We start from the raw sequence: 18,824 nt of genomic DNA, 5'->3' as shown, positions 1-18,824 counted from the left end.
AGAGGTGCTGGGGGAGAGAGAGAGAGAGAGAGAGAGAGAGAGAGAGAGAGAGGGGGAGAGGGAGAGAGAGAGGGAGAGAGAAAGCGAGGAACCAGACGCACACAGGCTACACACACAAACATTAAAACAATCAAACAGTATACTGATAGAGGAGGCAAACTATCTAATATTATCTACCAGTAATATCTAATAATAAAACACTGTTGACAATATTTTGATGTGCTGATTTTCATGCCATTAACGCGCACATAACAGGCATGTCATTGTGCAGAGCTACAATCCTTATAATACACCAATAAATGACTCAAATAAACGCGTCATTCAAACAGAGCAGGAAATTCAACTTTGCATCAATTTAAAATCCATGTAACACAAAGGACTGGAAAGAATACCAACACAAGAACACAAGAAATAGTCTCTTCAGAAATACCCTCACACCTGCTTAGTCTGCTAACACGATAACTCAACATAATAACTCAAGTTCTGAATAAAACATCACATCCTCAATAAAAAATCATGCATATGAATGATCTTTGCCAAAAACTCTGAATTCACGTCATTACTGAAATTCTATCGACAACAAAACAGTCATCACAAAACAGAAGGGGAAAAATAGAAAAATAAAACCTTGGTAGTTACCATTTCGCTGTCTCATGATAAATTCACTGCGCCAGACAAAACAGTATACCAGTTCGATACTGGTTTACTGAGTCAATACACAACAAGTTCCGCAACTACAGTATGTTACAAATTACAAAACAAATGAAGGAGAACGGCAGGAGGGGAAAAAAAACGGAGGAAAGCTGCAGAAATTGTCCAATAAATGCAAGAAGAACAAAAACAAAGTCAAGAATGAAGGAGAGGCAAAGGAGGGGGTGAGGATGGTGTAGTACCAGCACGGAAACACAGGAGGTACTGTGGCAGAAGAGCTGCTAAACCAGGTGGTGTTCAACAACACCGGAGAGAGAGAGAGAGAGAGAGAGTGGAGGGAAAGTTAAAAAGTGAATTACAAAACAACAACAAAGGTTGTATGCATGTAATAAAATATAATACAATTTAAATAAAGCGATGAGATCAGTTTAAAAATGTTAAATGAAATCGCTTCTTTGTTCGCTTTCAAAAAAGGAAAAACATTTTGGGGGGCCAAAAACAAAACAAAAATGCTTTGGCAAAGCAGTAGTATGGTGGTACTGGTTCAGATCTGTAGGCTAAGTAAGGCTCACGGATAGAGAGAGAAACTGAGAGTCGGAAGAAGAGAGGGAGGGGGGAGCAGGACGGAGGAGAAGAAGAGAAAAAAAAACAAGAGGACTCGAATCAATGTTGGAAGAGTGTACGACCGCTGGCAAACCCAGGCTGCAGTCTTCTTTCTTTTCCCCCCTCTTTCTCTCCAACTGTCTCTCTCTTTCTCTCTGTTCCTCTCCACTTTCCTTCTCTAACCATTGACTGAGTCTGTGCCAACGCGCACAAGGCCCACCTACTTGGCACAGAGTGTCTGCTCAGCCTCAGCCAATACGCACGCTCCGAGCGACTGAAAGGGAGGGAAGAGAGAGATATGGCAAAGAGGAGGGAGGAGGGGAGGTTGGGTTGGTGGCTGGTAGTGGAGAGAGATAAAGAGCAAGGGAGCGCGCAAGAGAGAGAGAGAGGGAGGGAGCGAGCGAGCGGGAGGAAGGGAGGGAGAGGGGGATTGTGTGTGGAGCAGACAGAAGGCATGTCATTAGCCAAATAGACAAGTCCAATCTAGTGGAAAGGCAAAGTCCAGTGGATATTCATTTTACATGCACCAATCCAGACAGCACCCGCCCGCCTCTACTCCACCTACCTGCCCCCCTCCCTCACCCATCCTGCATCTTCCGTCACCAGCATGGTCACCACCATCTCATCAAACCAGCACGATCTCTCTGGTTGTCTCCCAACTGGCACCTCTATTCCCTATATAGTGCACTACTTTTGACCAGAGCCCTATGGTCCCGGGGCAAAAGTAGTGCAGTAAACAGGGAATAAGGTGCCATTTGGGACGCAGACACCCTCTCCCAGTGCACCCGCCCAGAGCCAATCCTTCCCTCCCCTCTCTCCCCCTCTTTCTCTCTCTCCTCTGCTCTCTGCTCGCGTTTCACCACCTTGGCACAGGATGCCATGAGAAAGAGCAGCCCCAAAATCCCACTAGACCCTCAAACCAAGCAGCTGCTCCTGGATTTACCACACAAACAAAGAGAGTGAGAGGGGGAAAAGAGGAGAAGAACAACCATTCCGTTCCCCTCTTCTTCCCCCCAAAACATCCATCCATCCTCTATCCAAAAACACTCACTCTGTTTTAAATCACTCTCTCGCATTTGTTCCAAACTGGACCTTTTTCTATTCGTTCGCTCACATTCATTCCAATTCCAAAATGGCCCTTTTTAGCAGCCGCGTGCTTGACAACAGTGTGTTGGACACACATTAAATGTTTCTGTTACAAATGTAGAGAGCATTCCAATGAGAGGGGTTCAGTCAGTGGACAATGGAAACTTGAGAACCGAACCGGTCCGCTACGGACTGGACCGTATCTCTGTAAATGTAAATGCAGCCTATACGCTGTTTACGAATGCAGGGCAGGCAGATATGTGAGACCTTACAAAGGATCTGTTCACTGCAAGTCACAAAAGTATATCGCCTGTCTGTGCCTCCGAAAATACACATCGTCCCTTTCTTTGTAATATAAAAACATGCCATTTTTATTGCTTTATTTTCATACTCCAACATGTAACGTAGGATGTAATGTATTGCCCTCCAGTGACGTACAGGACATATGAAACATCAGGCAAGTTGAACTGCAGGGAGTTTACGACTGACTGCATCACCCTGGCTACCACTTTACTTGCTCTCATTGGCTGTCTGACCCTAGTGAGGAAGGAAGGAGTGTACCCACTACAGGACAAGTGTTCAGGAAATAGGACATTTAAGTTCCACAAGGGATATAATTCATAAATATATACTGTATATACAGCATTTCTGAGGGGAAAACACAGAGGATAATTATGCTAAATATAACATTCTCACAGCCATCCCATGATAGTATAATTGCTCACACACACAAAATCACAAATCTAAGTGATGTGAGAAAAAAATAAGTAAATTCGGGCCAGGAGGAAATTACAGAGATTGTGTCAAAAATGGGCAAAATGGGAGCATCATGTAGGTCCTCTGGCATGGAAGCAGAACTATTTGATTCCGGCCCGATGGCCACTCTCTGAACACCCCTACAAAGACCAGGAATCCTCTGGTTCCAGCCCAGGGCCATCAGATCTACACAGCCATCTAGCCCAGCTTTCTCTCTCTGCCTCTGCCTGACAGCAAAGCCACGGCCTGGCTAGCCGGGTGTCTGGCTGCATTGTGCTGGATGGTGGTACTGAGCAAAGACCCAATCTGGACAGGCTCAACTGGACGGGCACTGGTTGACGAACATGCTAATACATAGGCGGGCACCGAATGTGGGCAGGAGAAACAACACAGTAACTCTGTGGGCACAAAATGTGGGGCAGAGCACCAAATGTGGGGAAGAGAAGTTACAGAGAGAGGAATTTGGGAGAAATAACAAGATGAGAGGAGAGAGAGAGAGAGAGAGAGAGAGAGAGAGAGAGAGAGAGAGAGAGAGAGAGAGAGAGTGGAGAGAGAGAAAAAGGAACGAGAGAGGTGTGTCTACTAAGATTCTTGTTTAAAAATAATCAGAGGGGATCCATACCATCTCTTAACTGAGGTTAAGCATATTGTATAATACAAAGTGATGGGGAGAGATGGCTACTTTACAACCCATAGGCTACTATTGCTACAAGTATCTATATTGTCTTAAATATCACCCATACTGTCACAAGTATCATATCATGCTGCAACCACAACCAGACTGGAACAAAAACAAACAGAAAAGATCATCAAGTAAATGAATGAAAGTCCTCTATGGTTCTGCATAATATAAGACAGCACAAGATTCTATTTTTACACTATTCATGCAAAAATATTCTATCACAGACCGGCCACAACATTTCCATAAATCTGATGAACCAAAGTAAAGATGGTTCAAGCAAGCTCACATTTTTCATATATATATATATATATATATATTATATATAAATAAATATAGAGATATTTCTGTGAATCAATCGACATGACGTCAACACTGATTTGATTTGACTATTTTATGTCTGAGATTTATTTGACAAAATCCAAAATAACTCAATAAGGCCACGCGTTTAACAGCTGAAGGTTTCGTTCCCAGATTCATTTTAAATGATGCCTATTATATAGCGCCGGACCACTGCAGATACGAATAAACATGACCTACATGTGTTTAATATAATTAGCCAAATGCAGAACTTGTATTATTTTGGCCAGGACACCAGTCTGTGGCACCCTACCATTTATTATGTGGCAGTTAATATAATTTTTCAAAACGTATTTCTTGCTTTTAAATAGGAGAGACATGCCTAGTTATAGTGGATATGTTGGATGCATTTGGCCACTACATGCGCTCGCTCGGCAGGCGGTCGGTGAGTGTGTGTCTGTCGCCAACGGCCGCCTGCCATGGGCCTCTTGCCGCGGGCCAGCGGTATATTTACTGGTATCTCCTGTTCTGCAATCGTGTTTTAGTTTTATTTTGAGAGAGAGAGGGAGAGAGCTCATCTAATCTCCGCGTGCAACTCTCTCTCTCTCTAAACGGTGACCTTTGTTCGCGAGGCTGCACAGAAACAATCTCCAGCTCTCTCCTGCGCTTTCGTTTCTCACAAACGAAAAAGAGAGCAAGTGAAGAGGGAGAGATGGGGGAAAAAACGAGTGTTTGGAACTAGGAAAGCCGCCTATAGTTTTACCAATGAGTGTATATATGAATGGACAAAGCCATCGATTTTGCACAGAAACAGCGGGAAAACCCTTGGAGTTGTATAGAGAGTAAAACAACTGCCAAAAAGGCAGACAAAGGGAAAAGAACGAGAACGTTACCCGAGGCATTATGGTGTGACACAGTTCCATTGTTGATTTCTATTTCTAATTGCTTATATAGAATCCGCAACGACCCTGTCATATAGACCTACCAGCAAAACACTTTTATATAGCCTATAGGCCAGCCTTTAATAGGCCAGTAGGCCTATTGAGGATATCAGAAGGCCTGAGTGGATGGAACTCACACATGAGAAATAGGAAAGGCCTAACATTCCATATGAGGGAATTCAAAGCCTTCTCTTTAAGTTTGATACTATTGAATTATAAATTAATTTAAAGTCTACAAAACGTTTTTCTACTTCATATCTAATCTATAAGTGACATAGAAGTGATATTGAATAGAATGCTTTCCTTTGTAGGCCTAAGCCAATTAGGCATTAAATTACCCGAAAAGTAGCACTAGCAGTCCAGTAAAATACACAAACAAGTCCCCATTAAATTAACGCTATAAAGGAAAGTACTAGAAATACATTTTTAAATGTGGATAGTCTGCCTAAACATTCAAATAGCCTATCTCTTTATCATGAAAGGAACACGTAGCCTACTGGCGAAGCCTGCCAAAATCAGTCTCTTTCAATAGCCAAGGACTGAGCAGGTAGCCTAACGTTGGATGAAAACAGCACTCAGCACAAATGTAGGCTATATTTGCATTGCCAAGATTTACAACCGGCAGAAAATAAAAATAAAAGCGTTGCCGAGGGGGAAAATAACTGCTTGCTGTGGGGACCAGTAAATTGTAATCTCTTCCAGAAAACATGTTCTGCTATAGCCGCTTTCTGTGTTTCTGTAGAACCACTTTAGACGGCGGCATCTCTGAACTTCTCTCCTCTTGTTAAATTTGACTCACAATATATATACTGTTAAAATAGGAACAAACCTCCTCTCTTGTTATATTTGACTCACATCATATAGACTGTTAAAATAGGAACAAACCTCCTCTCTTGTTTTATTTGACTCACATCATATAGACTGTTAAAATAGGAACAAACCTCCTCTGTTGTTATATTTGACTCACATCATATAGACTGTTAAAGTAGGAACAAACCTCTCTTGTTATATTTGACTCGCATCATATAGACTGTTAAAATAGGAACAAACCTCCTCTCTTGTTATATTTGACTCGCATCATATAGACTGTTAAAATAGGAACAAACCTCCTCTCTTGTTTTATTTGACTCACATCATATAGACTGTTAAAATAGGAACAAACCTCCTCTCTTGTTTTATTTGACTCGCATCATATAGACTGTTAAAATAGGAACAAACCTCTCTTGTTATATTTGACTCGCATCATATAGACTGTTAAAATAGGAACAAACCTCCTCTCTTGTTATATTTGACTCGCATCATATAGACTGTTAAAATAGGAACAAACCTCCTCTGTTGTTATATTTGACTCGCATCATATAGACTGTTAAAATAGGAACAAACCTCCTCTCTTGTTATATTTGACTCGCATCATATAGACTGTTAAAATAGGAACAAACCTCCTCTCTTGTTATATTTGACTCGCATCATATAGACTGTTAAAATAGGAACAAACCTCCTCTCTTGTTATATTTGACTCGCATCATATAGACTGTTAAAATAGGAACAAACCTCTCTTGTTATATTTGACTCGCATCATATAGACTGTTAAAATAGGAACAAACCTCTCTTGTTATATTTGACTCGCATCATATAGACTGTTAAAGTAGGAACAAACCTCTCTTGTTATATTTGACTCGCATCATATAGACTGTTAAAATAGGAACAAACCTCCTCTCTTGTTATATTTGACTCGCATCATATAGACTGTGAAAATAGGAACAAACCTCCTCTCTTGTTATATTTGACTCGCATCATATAGACTGTTAAAATAGGAACAAACCTCCTCTCTTGTTATATTTGACTCGCATCATATAGACTGTTAAAATAGGAACAAACCTCCTCTCTTGTTATATTTGACTCGCATCATATAGACTGTTAAAATAGGAACAAACCTCCTCTCTTGTTATATTTGACTCGCATCATATAGACTGTTAAAATAGGAACAAACCTCCTCTCTTGTTATATTTGACTTGCATCATATAGACTGTTAAAGTAGGAACAAACCTCTCTTGTTATATTTGACTCGCATCATATAGACTGTTAAAATAGGAACAAACCTCCTCTCTTGTTATATTTGACTCGCATCATATAGACTGTTAAAATAGGAACAAACCTTCTCTCTTGTTATATTTGACTCGCATCATATAGACTGTTAAAACAGGAACAAACCTCCTCTCTTGTTATATTTGACTCGCATCATATAGACTGTTAAAATAGGAACAAACCTTCTCTCTTGTTATATTTGACTCGCATCATATAGACTGTTAAAACAGGAACAAACCTCCTCGCGCTTCATCTCAGTAAAACAGATCCAAGTGGCGGGAAACTCCGCGTTAGGCGCGAGGCTCAACCAAAAGCAGCAAGACTTGCAGCCAAATAGGTCAGCTTTTTCTCACACGAAAATTGAACGTTTTACTATTCATAAATATACCCTGTGTGTGTTATCTATAGAGCCAATGTTATACCACATATAATTTTGCTTCCAGGTTTTTACTCTGAATAGGCCCCTCTGCAGACATACATGGGCTTAATTATAATGGTTTGTAACAATTCTAACTATCAACCCCATATAATAACCCAAATGATAAAGATTGACTACATATAATTTTTCGGAATAAGATAAATAAAGAAATTGTCTATTTTCCCGTAGGTTATGTGGGCCTACGGATGCAGCCTATTTGTAGATTACTGGAATCTTCTGTTTTGTTCTAGTATGGTCTTAAACGAGTAGAGACGCATCATGTAATAACATCAAAATAATCCTTCATAGATAAATGAACCATGACTACACCCCAATAATATATTCAATGTTTCTTTACTGCTTGAAATGACTAAATAAATACATTATATTTTGACAAATTCTGCTACATATTGAGATTTAACAACTGATGCGTGCAACTAATACACAAACGTCATAATTTCTTGTACATGCTTTGACATTTCATTTTAACCTGGTTGCCATCTCTGTTGAGCAATTCCATTCCACTCCTTGCCACTCCTGTCTTTGGGAGTGGAACGTCAGCTAAAAAAGATTTGTAGATCCGAAATCAAATGATCAAGTTGATTACATTTTGTTTCATTTTCGTGCACTTCACCTTATAGCCTGATTCAGTACGAAGGTACATTTACTCAGAAACAAGCTTTTGCTTTACTGGACAATAGTGCAATCCTCTATTTCTACTGTTGGCCAATTTTGGTAAATGAAGTTATAAACAATGAAATGCAATATAAAAACTCATTCATTCATTTTCTAAAATAGTGAAAAAAAAAGAAAAAAAAGAGAGAGCAATTAAGTTTCATTTCAATTTATTGTTGAGACAGTTTGGTAACCTAAACGTTTTTTCCTGTAAATAACATAGGCCTTTTATATGGTTTAGCAGTCGAGAGTATAGGGAAAAATTACAATGTCTTCTAAAATACAAAATGTACAGTAGAAAAAACGAATTAACCACCAATATATTTGTATAAGCTAATTATAATGTTTTCGATGCAAAAATACATTTGGGGATAATATAATGATGTTTCTTTACTCAAATGCCTTGCTCAAACATAGTCATATCATGCAGAAAATATGATCACTTCATTCCATTGCTATTCACATATCACTGCTTCTATAGTCATGTTTCTTATTTTTTATAATAAAAGTTATAGAAATGCATTTTAGGGATGCAATACAAATAACACAATTCACCAATCGTGTCGTTGGACTAGATTATTATTTCCGTATTAGGCCTACTTATAAATAGGGATATGATGTAAAAAGTATGGCTAAGGTCAAGTTGTGGAAGGAAATCGAATTACTTAAAAAATGCGATTGGAACTTATGACTACTTCATTCTATTTAAGCATAAGGTTCATTCAAGATGGAGAAGCAATGACTGGTGAGTGACACCGAGTACCGGAGAACTGCACGTATTCTCTTGCTCTTCCCATAAAACACAAAGTCACTGGAGAGCGCGAGGACGGACGTGTCACAGTTGAAATTGGGAGGACAGCGTTCGACATCTGCTCAGTAAAATCACATATTGACAGGTACTGCGATGATGTAAGGGAAAGAGTGCGAGAGATTTGGACCACGGCACAGAGGGATATTTTCCACGTCATATGCTCGTGTGTGTATGTGTGTGTTGCAGCTTACTTTCTAGGGTGTTCTGTATTGAAGTTTCGGTGTTCTAGAATAGATTGCGGAATTACTATGAGTCATGGAGTTTTTAAAAGTGCCTGTGCTTTGCATAGAAAATCCAATGCAAACTTCTTAACTTCCCTCCTAAACCTTGTACAGGGCAGGAATATCTGCCTTCATATGGAGCATTCTGCCTTTTTAGGCTGCTCTGTATTAAAAGAAAAGGGGGAAAAATGTGTTCCTATAGCTACAGCCAAGTTTCCATGTTTTCTTCCCACGGGGAAAGGAAGAAAAGCAAGGTGCGCAGGACAGCAGAGCCGCACTGCAGTTGCAGCAGACTAGCATACCATTACACGTTTGCAACTGTGTATAAACCATAGGGTTTAAAAATACAGCTTACAATAGTGTCTCTTCTTCCTCACAAACACACTTTCTCTCTCGCTCGCTCGCTCTCTCCCTCACAAACACACACTTCCTCACACACCACTGCAAAATAAAACACAAGGGCCTCTCGCTCTCTCTATACATCCCCTTATTCCTCTCAACCTGCATTCACTGCCAAAATCCAGAATAGTGCCAATTTGGTGCCGTGCACTCGAATCAGTCTAACTGCAACCCTTTTAGTCTGCCCCAGCCTGAAGTTAACATAACTCCCTGATAAAATGAGAAGAAAAACTCTGTCCTTCCTTCCTTCCTCCTTCCTTCCTTCCTTCCTTCCTTCCTTCCTTCCTTCCTTCCTTCCTTCCTTCCTTCCTTCCTTCCTTCCTTCCTTCCTTCCTTCCTCTTCCTTCCTTCCTCCCCCCCCCATTTCTTTCTTTTCTCGTTAGTGAGGCAGTTAGAATGATGATTAATGTGTGTCTGTGCATCGTTTGTAATTATCCCTGTTTACACACAGACTCATTACTATGTGTGAAAGTCTGGAACCATTTCTGTGGCGAGGGTGTGTGTGTGTGTGTGTGTGTGTGGGTGTGTGTGTGTGTGTGTGTGTGTGTGTGTGTGTGTGTGTGTGTGTGTGTGTGTGTGTGGGGGGCCCTGAGTGTATTTGTGCTATAAACGGATCCAGACGCACAGGGCCCTGCCCGGATTCGAGCCTCTTCCAGCTATAGACTACAAATCCCAGAACACATGGCAGGAGGCCTTGTCCAGACAATGGCCCAGTCTTATTCTAACAATTTCCTGCCTGGTAATAAGAAGACTACAATATCACAATATTGACAATTGATACAGCAGCCTAACATTACTGAGAGGATTCATTGTGTCTATTGGATGCGAAATAATGTATTGATAACTCATTCATTCAGCCATTCATTGATTCATTCACTTTTTCTTAATTCATGCATTCAGTGCTACATGACATTATTAGGAGGGTATGTTTCAGGGCAGGGAGAAGCAACTAAGCGGATCAGATATGTCACTAAGTCCCCTGTCCATTATAATAGTACTACTTGCCCCCGGGGCGGTGCTAGGTATTCTCTGTCTGCCCCCCAGCTGGTCGGCTCCATTAAAAGTGAATGCACAGCATTCCCCCCAGCAGTCCACAAGGGCGGCCATTCCTGAAAAGGTCAAGTGGGCAGTGCTTGACACTCAGAGGGGAGGGCAGGGTGTGTGTGTGTGTGTGTGTGTGTGTGTGTGTGTGTGTGTGTGTGTGTGTGTGTGTGTGTGTGTGTGTGTGTGTGTGTGTGTGTGTGTGTGTGTGTGTGTAGGGGGGACAGAGAGACTGTTTTCCGGCTAAACGAGAGGGAGGGGACTGTCTCACACTCTGAACCTGAGTGTGTGTGTGTGTGTGTGTGTGTGTGTGTGTGTGTGTGTGTGTGTGTGTGTGTGTGTGTGTGTGTGGTGTGTGTGTGTGTGTGTGTGGGCATGGACACTGTCAGACACACATGACACACACACTCAAGTTCATATACAGTATATATCATATTCCAATAACAGCTTGACCACAGTACAGCTGCAGGGACTTGATATAAACTTTGGATGAGTGTTGGTGGAGTACAGCAGGAATGAAGCAGATAATCAAACAATATATCCCCTCTCCCCTCCCGTCCCCCCTGCTCTCCTCTCCTCCCACCTCCCATCCCCTTCCCTCCTCTCCTGTCCCCCTTGCTCACCACTCCTCTCCCCTGCTCTCACCTCTCCTCCTCTCCTCTCCTCTCCTCTCCCCGCCTCCCCTCGCCTCCCCTCCTCACCTCTCACCTCCCTTCCTCTCCTCTCGCCTCCCTTCCTCTCCTCTCCTCTCCTCTTGCCTCCCCTCTCCCCTTTCCTCCTCTCCTCTTTACTCCCCTCGTCTCCTCTTTACTCCTCTCCTCTTTACTCCTCTCCTCTTTACTCCTCTCCTCTCCCCTCTCCCCTTTCCGCCCCTCCTCTCCTCTCCCCTTTACTCCTCTCCTCTCATCTCCTCGCTTCCTCTCTCCTCTCCTCTCCCCTTTCCTCCCCTCCTCTGCTCCTCTCTCCTCTCCTCTCCCCTTTCCTCCCCTCCTCTCCTCTCTCCTGCTCTGTCAACAGCTAGCCAGGACCCGGCTCTCCCTGAAACAAGAGATGCTCTATTGAGTGAGTTCCCTCCTCTCTCTCTATCTATCACTCTATCTATCACTCTCTCTCCCTTTCTCTCTATCTATCACTCTCTATCACTCTCTCTCCCTATCACTCTCTCTCCCTTTCTCTCTATCTATCACTCTCTCTTCCTTTCTCTCTATCTATCACTCTCTATCACTCTCTCTCCCTATCACTCTCTCTCTCCCCTTCACTCTCTCTTACTCCCTCTCCCTATCTATCACTCCCTCTTCCTATCTATCTATCACTCTCTCTCTCCCCTTCACTCTCTCTTACTCCCTCTCCCTATCTATCACTCCCTCTTCCTATCTATCTATCACTCTCTCTCCCCCCTTCACTCTCTCTTACTCCCTCTCCCTATCTATCACTCCCTCTTCCGATCTATCTATCACTCTCTCTCCCCCCTTCACTCTCTCTTACTCCCTCTCCCTATCTATCACTCCCTCTTCCTATCTATCACTCTCTCTCCCCCCTTCACTCTCTCTTACTCCCTCTCCCTCGGTTTCTGTAATTCTCTCTCTTTTATTCCTCCTCAGTCCTCCCTCTGCCAGTTGGTGAGGCGAGGTGCCAACCCTTCCCCACAGCCGGGCACGATGCCCTCACCCTTTATGCAAATGCCTTGCAACCATCCCACCAGCCCAACTCACACATTCATTCTGTACCCCGCCAACCCCAACACCAACACCCTTCCCTAATTCCACCACCCTTTCCTCGCTCTTTCTCTCTGGTTTGCAGTCTCTCTCTCTCTCTCTTTTGACATCTCTCTTTATTTCTCTCTCTCTGTAACCCTTACACTCTCTTTTCATCTCGGACTCTCTTTCTCTCCCTCTGTTCCCCTTGTCTCTCTTTCCCTCTTCTCTCTCTCACATGGACCACCCTACACAGCTTGACTCAACCAGACTCCAAACTAGTACAGTCATTCATTACACCAGTGGACCACCCTACACAGCTTGACTCAACCAGACTCCAAACTAGTACAGTCATTCATTACACCAGTGGACCACCCTACACAGCTTGACTCAACCAGACTCCAAACTAGTACAGTCATTCATTACACCAGTGGACCACCCTACACAGCTTGACTCAAACAGACTCCAAACTAGTACAGTCATTCATTACACCAGTGGACCACCCTACACAGCTTGACTCAACCAGACTCCAAACTAGTACAGTCATTCATTACACCAGTGGACCACCCTACACAGCTTGACTCAACCAGACTCCAAACTAGTACAGTCATTCATTACACCAGTGGACCACCCTACACAGCTTGACTCAACCAGACTCCAAACTAGTACAGTCATTCATTACACTAGTGCCAAACAGACAAGTGCTGTGAGACTACCTTTTAGCCTTCCTAGTTCACCACACACGCACACACACACATGGCAGGCAATACCCTCTTCCCTGCTCACATACCTCATTTGACTATAGCTAGTATAAACAGAGATTTGCTCCAACACCTCCCAATGCCTTTTAAGTGTTCCTCTTCTCCATCTTCCATGAGATATATCCATCTAAAGAACCCTCATGTTATTGAACTGGAAATGACTCCCATTGAAATGTATTGTGTCAGGATTATACAGCGTTGATGATGCATTGTACTGTTTATAAGAGGATACTACTTCACCAGTCTGTCTTCACCAGTCGGTCATCACCAGCCTGTATTTACCAGTCTGTCTTCACCAGTCGGTCATCACCAGCCACGGCAAACTGTCTTTGTAAATAACTCCCATTGTAATGTAGTGTGTCAGTTTATGTAATAGGATAGTAATGCTATGGGTCTGTCATCGCCGTAGAATACATTTAAGGGGGGACGGCCCGCATTGTCCTCCACCACCTACTCTAGGATTAACTGTCCTGTTCTCCTCCTATTGAAACCCTAGTCCTCCACCAACTGTTACACTTGTCAATATTGATTCATTAAATTGAACTCAAACAAATCTTAGTTAAGGCCCAGAGACTTTCCTAGTAAGGTCATGTTTTCAAGGAAAACTGGCCCTAATCATAGTAAACAGAACTCCTTTAAAGTCCTGTGGCTCGGTTACAACATCCTCTGTTACAATATCCTCTGTTACAACATCCTCTGTTACAACATCCTCTGTTACAATATCCTCTGTTACAACATCCTCTGTTACAATATCCTCTGTTACAACATCCTCTGTTACAATATCCTCTGTTACAACATCCTCTGTTACAATATCCTCTGTTACAACATCCTCTGTTACAACATCCTCTGTTACAACATCCTCTGTTACAATATCCTTTGTTACAACATCCTCTGTTACAACATCCTCTGTTACAATATCCTCTGTTACAACATCCTCTGTTACAATATCCTCTGTTACAACATCCTCTGTTACAACATCCTCTGTTACAATATCCTTTGTTACAACATCCTCTGTTACAACATCCTCTGTTACAACATCCTCTGTTACAATATCCTCTGTTACAACATCCTCTGTTACAACATCCTCTGTTACAATATCCTCTGTTACAACATCCTCTGTTACAACATCCTCTGTTACAATATCCTTTATTACAACATCCTCTGTTACAACATCCTCTGTTACAATATCCTCTGTTACAACATCCTCTGTTACAATATCCTCTGTTACAATATCCTCTGTTACAATATCCTCTGTTACAACATCCTCTGTTACAACATCCTCTGTTACAACATCCTCTGTTACAATATCCTCTGTTACAATATCCTCTGTTACAACATCCTCTGTTACAATATCCTCTGTTACAACATCCTCTGTTACAATATCCTCTGTTACAATATCCTCTGTTACAACATCCTCTGTTAAAACATCCTCTGTTACAACATCCTCTGTTACAATATCCTCTGTTACAACATCCTCTGTTACAATATCCTTTGTTACAATGCAAGTGGTAGATACACTAGTATGGACATTGGAACATAGTCTATGAGTTACAAGAGCTAGACCCGGCACTGTTTGTGTGCTGTCTGGTGCTTGGTTGGCAATGTGAGGGTTAAAGGCTGGACTATGTACGTGTTGGGACATGGCCTATTGGATGGCAATGTGAGGGTTAAAGGCTGGACTATGTACGTGTTGGGACATGGCCTGTTGGACGGCAGTGTGAGGGTTAAAGGCTGGACTATGTACGTGTTGGATCATGGCCTGTTGGATGGCAGTGTGAGGGTTAAAGGCTGGACTATGTACGTGTTGGATCATGGCCTGTTGGATGGCAGTGTGAGGGTTAAAGGCTGGACTATATACGTGTTGGGGCATGGCCTGTTGGACGGCAGTGTGAGGGTTAAAGGCTGGACTATATACGTGTTGGGGCATGGCCTGTTGGACGGCAGTGTGAGGGTTAAAGGCTGGACTATATACGTGTTGGATCATGGCCTGTTGGATGGCAGTGTGAGGGTTAAAGGCTGAACTATATACGTGTTGGGGCATGGCCTGTTGGATGGCAGTGTGAGGGTTAAAGGCTGGACTATGTACGTGTTGGGGCATGGCCTGTTGGACGGCAGTGTGAGGGTTAAAGGCTGGACTATATACGTGTTGGGGCATGGCCTGTTGGATGGCAGTGTGAGGGTTAAAGGCTGGACTATATACGTGTTGGATCATGGCCTGTTGGATGGCAGTGTGAGGGTTAAAGGCTGGACTATGTATGTGTTGGGACATGGCCTGTTGGACGGCAGTGTGAGGGTTAAAGGCTGGACTATATACGTGTTGGGGCATGGCCTGTTGGATGGCAGTGTGAGGGTTAAAGGCTGGACTATATACGTGTTGGATCATGGCCTGTTGGATGGCAGTGTGAGGGTTAAAGGCTGGACTATATACGTGTTGGGTCATGGCCTGTTGGATGGCAGTGTGAGGGTTAAAGGCTGGACTATATACGTGTTGGGGCATGGCCTGTTGGATGGCAGTGTGAGGGTTAAAGGCTGGACTATATATGTGTTGGGACATGGCCTGTTGGATGGCAGTGTGAGGGTTAAAGGTGGTAATGTTTGTGTGCTGGGGCATGTGCTCGACTGTCTGCTTATTTCTAGTGAGAAGTTAAAATAATCACACACACACACACACACACACACACACACACTCCTCTGCTTTTAGTCTGTGGAGGACTCAGACCTCAGGACAACCACAGCTGACAGACAGATAAACGCAAACACAGTGGTTATGTCCCAAATTGCACCTTATTCCCTACATAGTGCACTACTTTTGACCAGGGCCTATAGGTCTCTCATCAAAAGTAGTGCACTATATTGGGAATAGGCTGCCATTTGGGATGCAACCAGGGTCTGAGAGGAGACTCAGGGGAGGGAATCACATCTCTCCAACAGGGACCGAGCCTGACGGACGATATATAACCTGTTCAATTTAATTTATTTATTTAAAAAATATATATTTTACCTTTATTTAACTAAACAAATTCTTATTTTCAATGACGGCCTAGGAACAGTGGGTTAACTGCCTTGTTCAGGTGCAGAATGACAGATCTTTACCTTGTCAGCTCAGGGATTCGATCTTGCAACCTTTTGGTTACTAGTCCGACGCTCTAACCACTAGGCTACCTGCTGCCCCTCAGTACTAGTAGATCAAAATCCTGACAAAAACCACCTAAGAACAGTACTTTTTCCAAACACTTTTTCCTACTTCCTACCTCAGGGGTGGGCATCTACGGGCCGCGGGCCCAGCCCATTCAATAGCTAAATTCATGGCAAAAACCACCTAAAATGGGAACTTATTCCAAACACTTTCCCTTCCAAAGCGTAGTAACACAGCTGCAGATATGGTGGTGGCAGCGCTGGTTACACTGTGAGTCAGAACAGAAGAGAGAGAGCTGGACTGTTCTCCTATTCTGAGAGGAGCTGTTGCACGCACGCGCACACACATACACATACACACACACACATACACACATACACACACACAAGCTGTAGCTGCCACGTCAGATGCTTCTCAACTTGTTGGCTGTCAGTCAGGAGACGCAGGGCTGATTCAGGGTGAAAAATGAGCGCGTCTTTAAAGCTACAATCTGTCATCTAGAAATATGTTTAAGAGTTCACTTTCAATTCTAGATTGATTCTTGAAGGAAATAACTTGCGTCGTGAGCCTGTAGCACAACTGTCCTTACCCCATCGTAAACCCAAAATACACATTTTTTATTACTTCCTCGTTTACAAACTGCCGTTCTGCTGAGAACGAAACCCAGACTGTAGCTTTTAAATGTGCAGTGCAGCAGCCGAGCCAAGCCTCACACCACCACTGTGGCCAAATGACTCAGAGCTGCTACTCCATCACCAACAAAAACAGCCGTGTGGGTTTGACCTCTGCTGTACTGTTCAATCATGCTTCAGACTGCAGGAGAAGATGGTTTCAGGATGGAGAAGTGAGAATTCCAGAATGGTTACTGTTATCAATTGTCCCGTTACAGTGTGCATGTACATGCTCGCTCACTCACACAAACACTCTCACTCGTTCTCTCTCTCTCTCACACACACACACACACACACACACACACACACACACACACACACACACACACACACACACACACACACACACACACACACACACACACACACACACACACACACACACACACACACACACACACACACACACATTTGAGCTTTAGGGCCGAAAAGTGAACACACAGGGTATATAAGAATCAGATGTACAATAGGATTCAGTGTTTACGTCGTTCTCCAAATGGAGAACTGCTGTATTGTGTGAGTCAACAGTACAGTTTCTGGCTGTTCAAATATGTGATTCTTCAGGGGTAAAGGAAAGGGAACTCCAGTAAGATTTCTGTCTAAGACTGCGTCCCAAATGACACCTCATTTTCACAGGGCACTAGTCAAAAGTAGTGCACTATGTAGGGAATAGGGTGCCATTTGACATGCAGACCATAAAGGGGGATAGAGGAGGATTAAGAGGAGGCACATTTCCATAATATCTGATTCCTCCGATAGGTACTTGGCTCGTAGCACTAGCTCCCTCTAAGTAGTATAATATGGTCTGTGTCCCAAATGGCACCCTATTCCCTATATAGTGAGCTACTTTTCGCCAGAGTCATATGGGGCCCTGGTCTAAAGCAGTACACTATATAGGGAATAGGGTGCCCTTTGGGACACAGCCGTGGTTTTGATGCATTAGTATCAGCATTCCATCACATCCCGTAAAGAAACTCAATATGTTTGTATCAGCCATTTTAATCTGGAGGAGTAGACCGTGGAGTCAGACAGGTTGGAGAACCAGGTAGGGTTTAACATAGAGGCTGACTGGGGAGGGAAGTTGGGTAACTGTCCTGGGAATGAATGACATTCCGTTCTTAGACAATGGACTGGCAAATGGAGAAATAGTTGTTAGAACGGCTAGACGGGCTGATTTCCAAGGAAAGCTAGCAAAGTAGCTTTTTAGTTTGACAAAATCTGAGATAAGACCCATGGCTCGCTCTTACTGAGAGAGAGAGAGAGAGAGAGACAGAGAGAGAGAAAGAGAGAGAGAGAGAGAAAAAAAAAAGAGAGAGAAAAAGAGAAAGAGAGAAAAAGAGAGAGGGTCTGTGTGTGTGTGTGTGTGTGTGTGTGTGTGTGTGTGTGTGTGTGTGTGTGTGTGTGTGTGTGTGCGCGCGCAGGTATCTCCTGTACTGAGAGAACTCTGAGACACAGAGACAGTGAGCAGTAGGTTACAGTACTTACTCTGGTCCAGGTCAGCATTTTCTCACCTGTGTAAAAGGCCTGACTACACACTGCCACGCTGTGAATCACACACACACACACATCCCCAACCCCACACACACACGAAAGGAAAATCTAGACATAATAACAAATGAAATGGGAAGTTTTACATCATTCCGATATTTGTTTAAAAGCGGTTGAGTATTCACTTATAAACCTCCCGTAAAGCCTCCAACTCAAAAGTCCTCTGTTTGGAACACGAGAGAGAACATCCAAACAGTGTAAATTCCCATTGCTGGGAAAAGGATCGGCCCTATTCCAGAATCCATAACATCTGAATATGAAAAGAAATACATTGAGCGCAACCGGGAAAACACAAACTGCCGGGAACTAGTTTGATGCTCATTGGAGATGTATGTTTTCCCTCCTCCA

General features: G+C 43.1%; 1 protein-coding gene across 19 annotated transcripts in view; it reads right to left on the bottom strand.

Annotated features, from left to right (window-relative positions):
* The window catches only part of LOC106589946 (nuclear factor 1 X-type), a 168,425-nt gene that overhangs the window by 110,712 nt on the left and 38,889 nt on the right, over nt 1–18,824 (bottom strand). Inside the window, exon 1 of one of the 19 annotated variants that reach the window (XM_045707793.2) lies at nt 640–1,432. The exons of the other annotated variants lie outside the window; for them this stretch is intronic. Coding sequence (XP_045563749.1) covers nt 640–642 — 3 coding nt within the window. The 5' untranslated portion in view covers nt 643–1,432. Of the gene's footprint in view, nt 1–639; nt 1,433–18,824 lie in introns of those variants that run through there. 19 annotated transcript variants of the gene reach the window in all.

Source organism: Salmo salar, chromosome 02 (genome assembly GCF_965601325.2).
Source record: "Salmo salar chromosome 02, fSalSal1, whole genome shotgun sequence".
Lineage (NCBI taxonomy): Eukaryota > Metazoa > Chordata > Actinopteri > Salmoniformes > Salmonidae > Salmo > Salmo salar.
The sequence above is the reverse complement of the archived record's forward strand: the minus strand, read 5'-3'. Positions and strand labels throughout refer to the sequence as shown.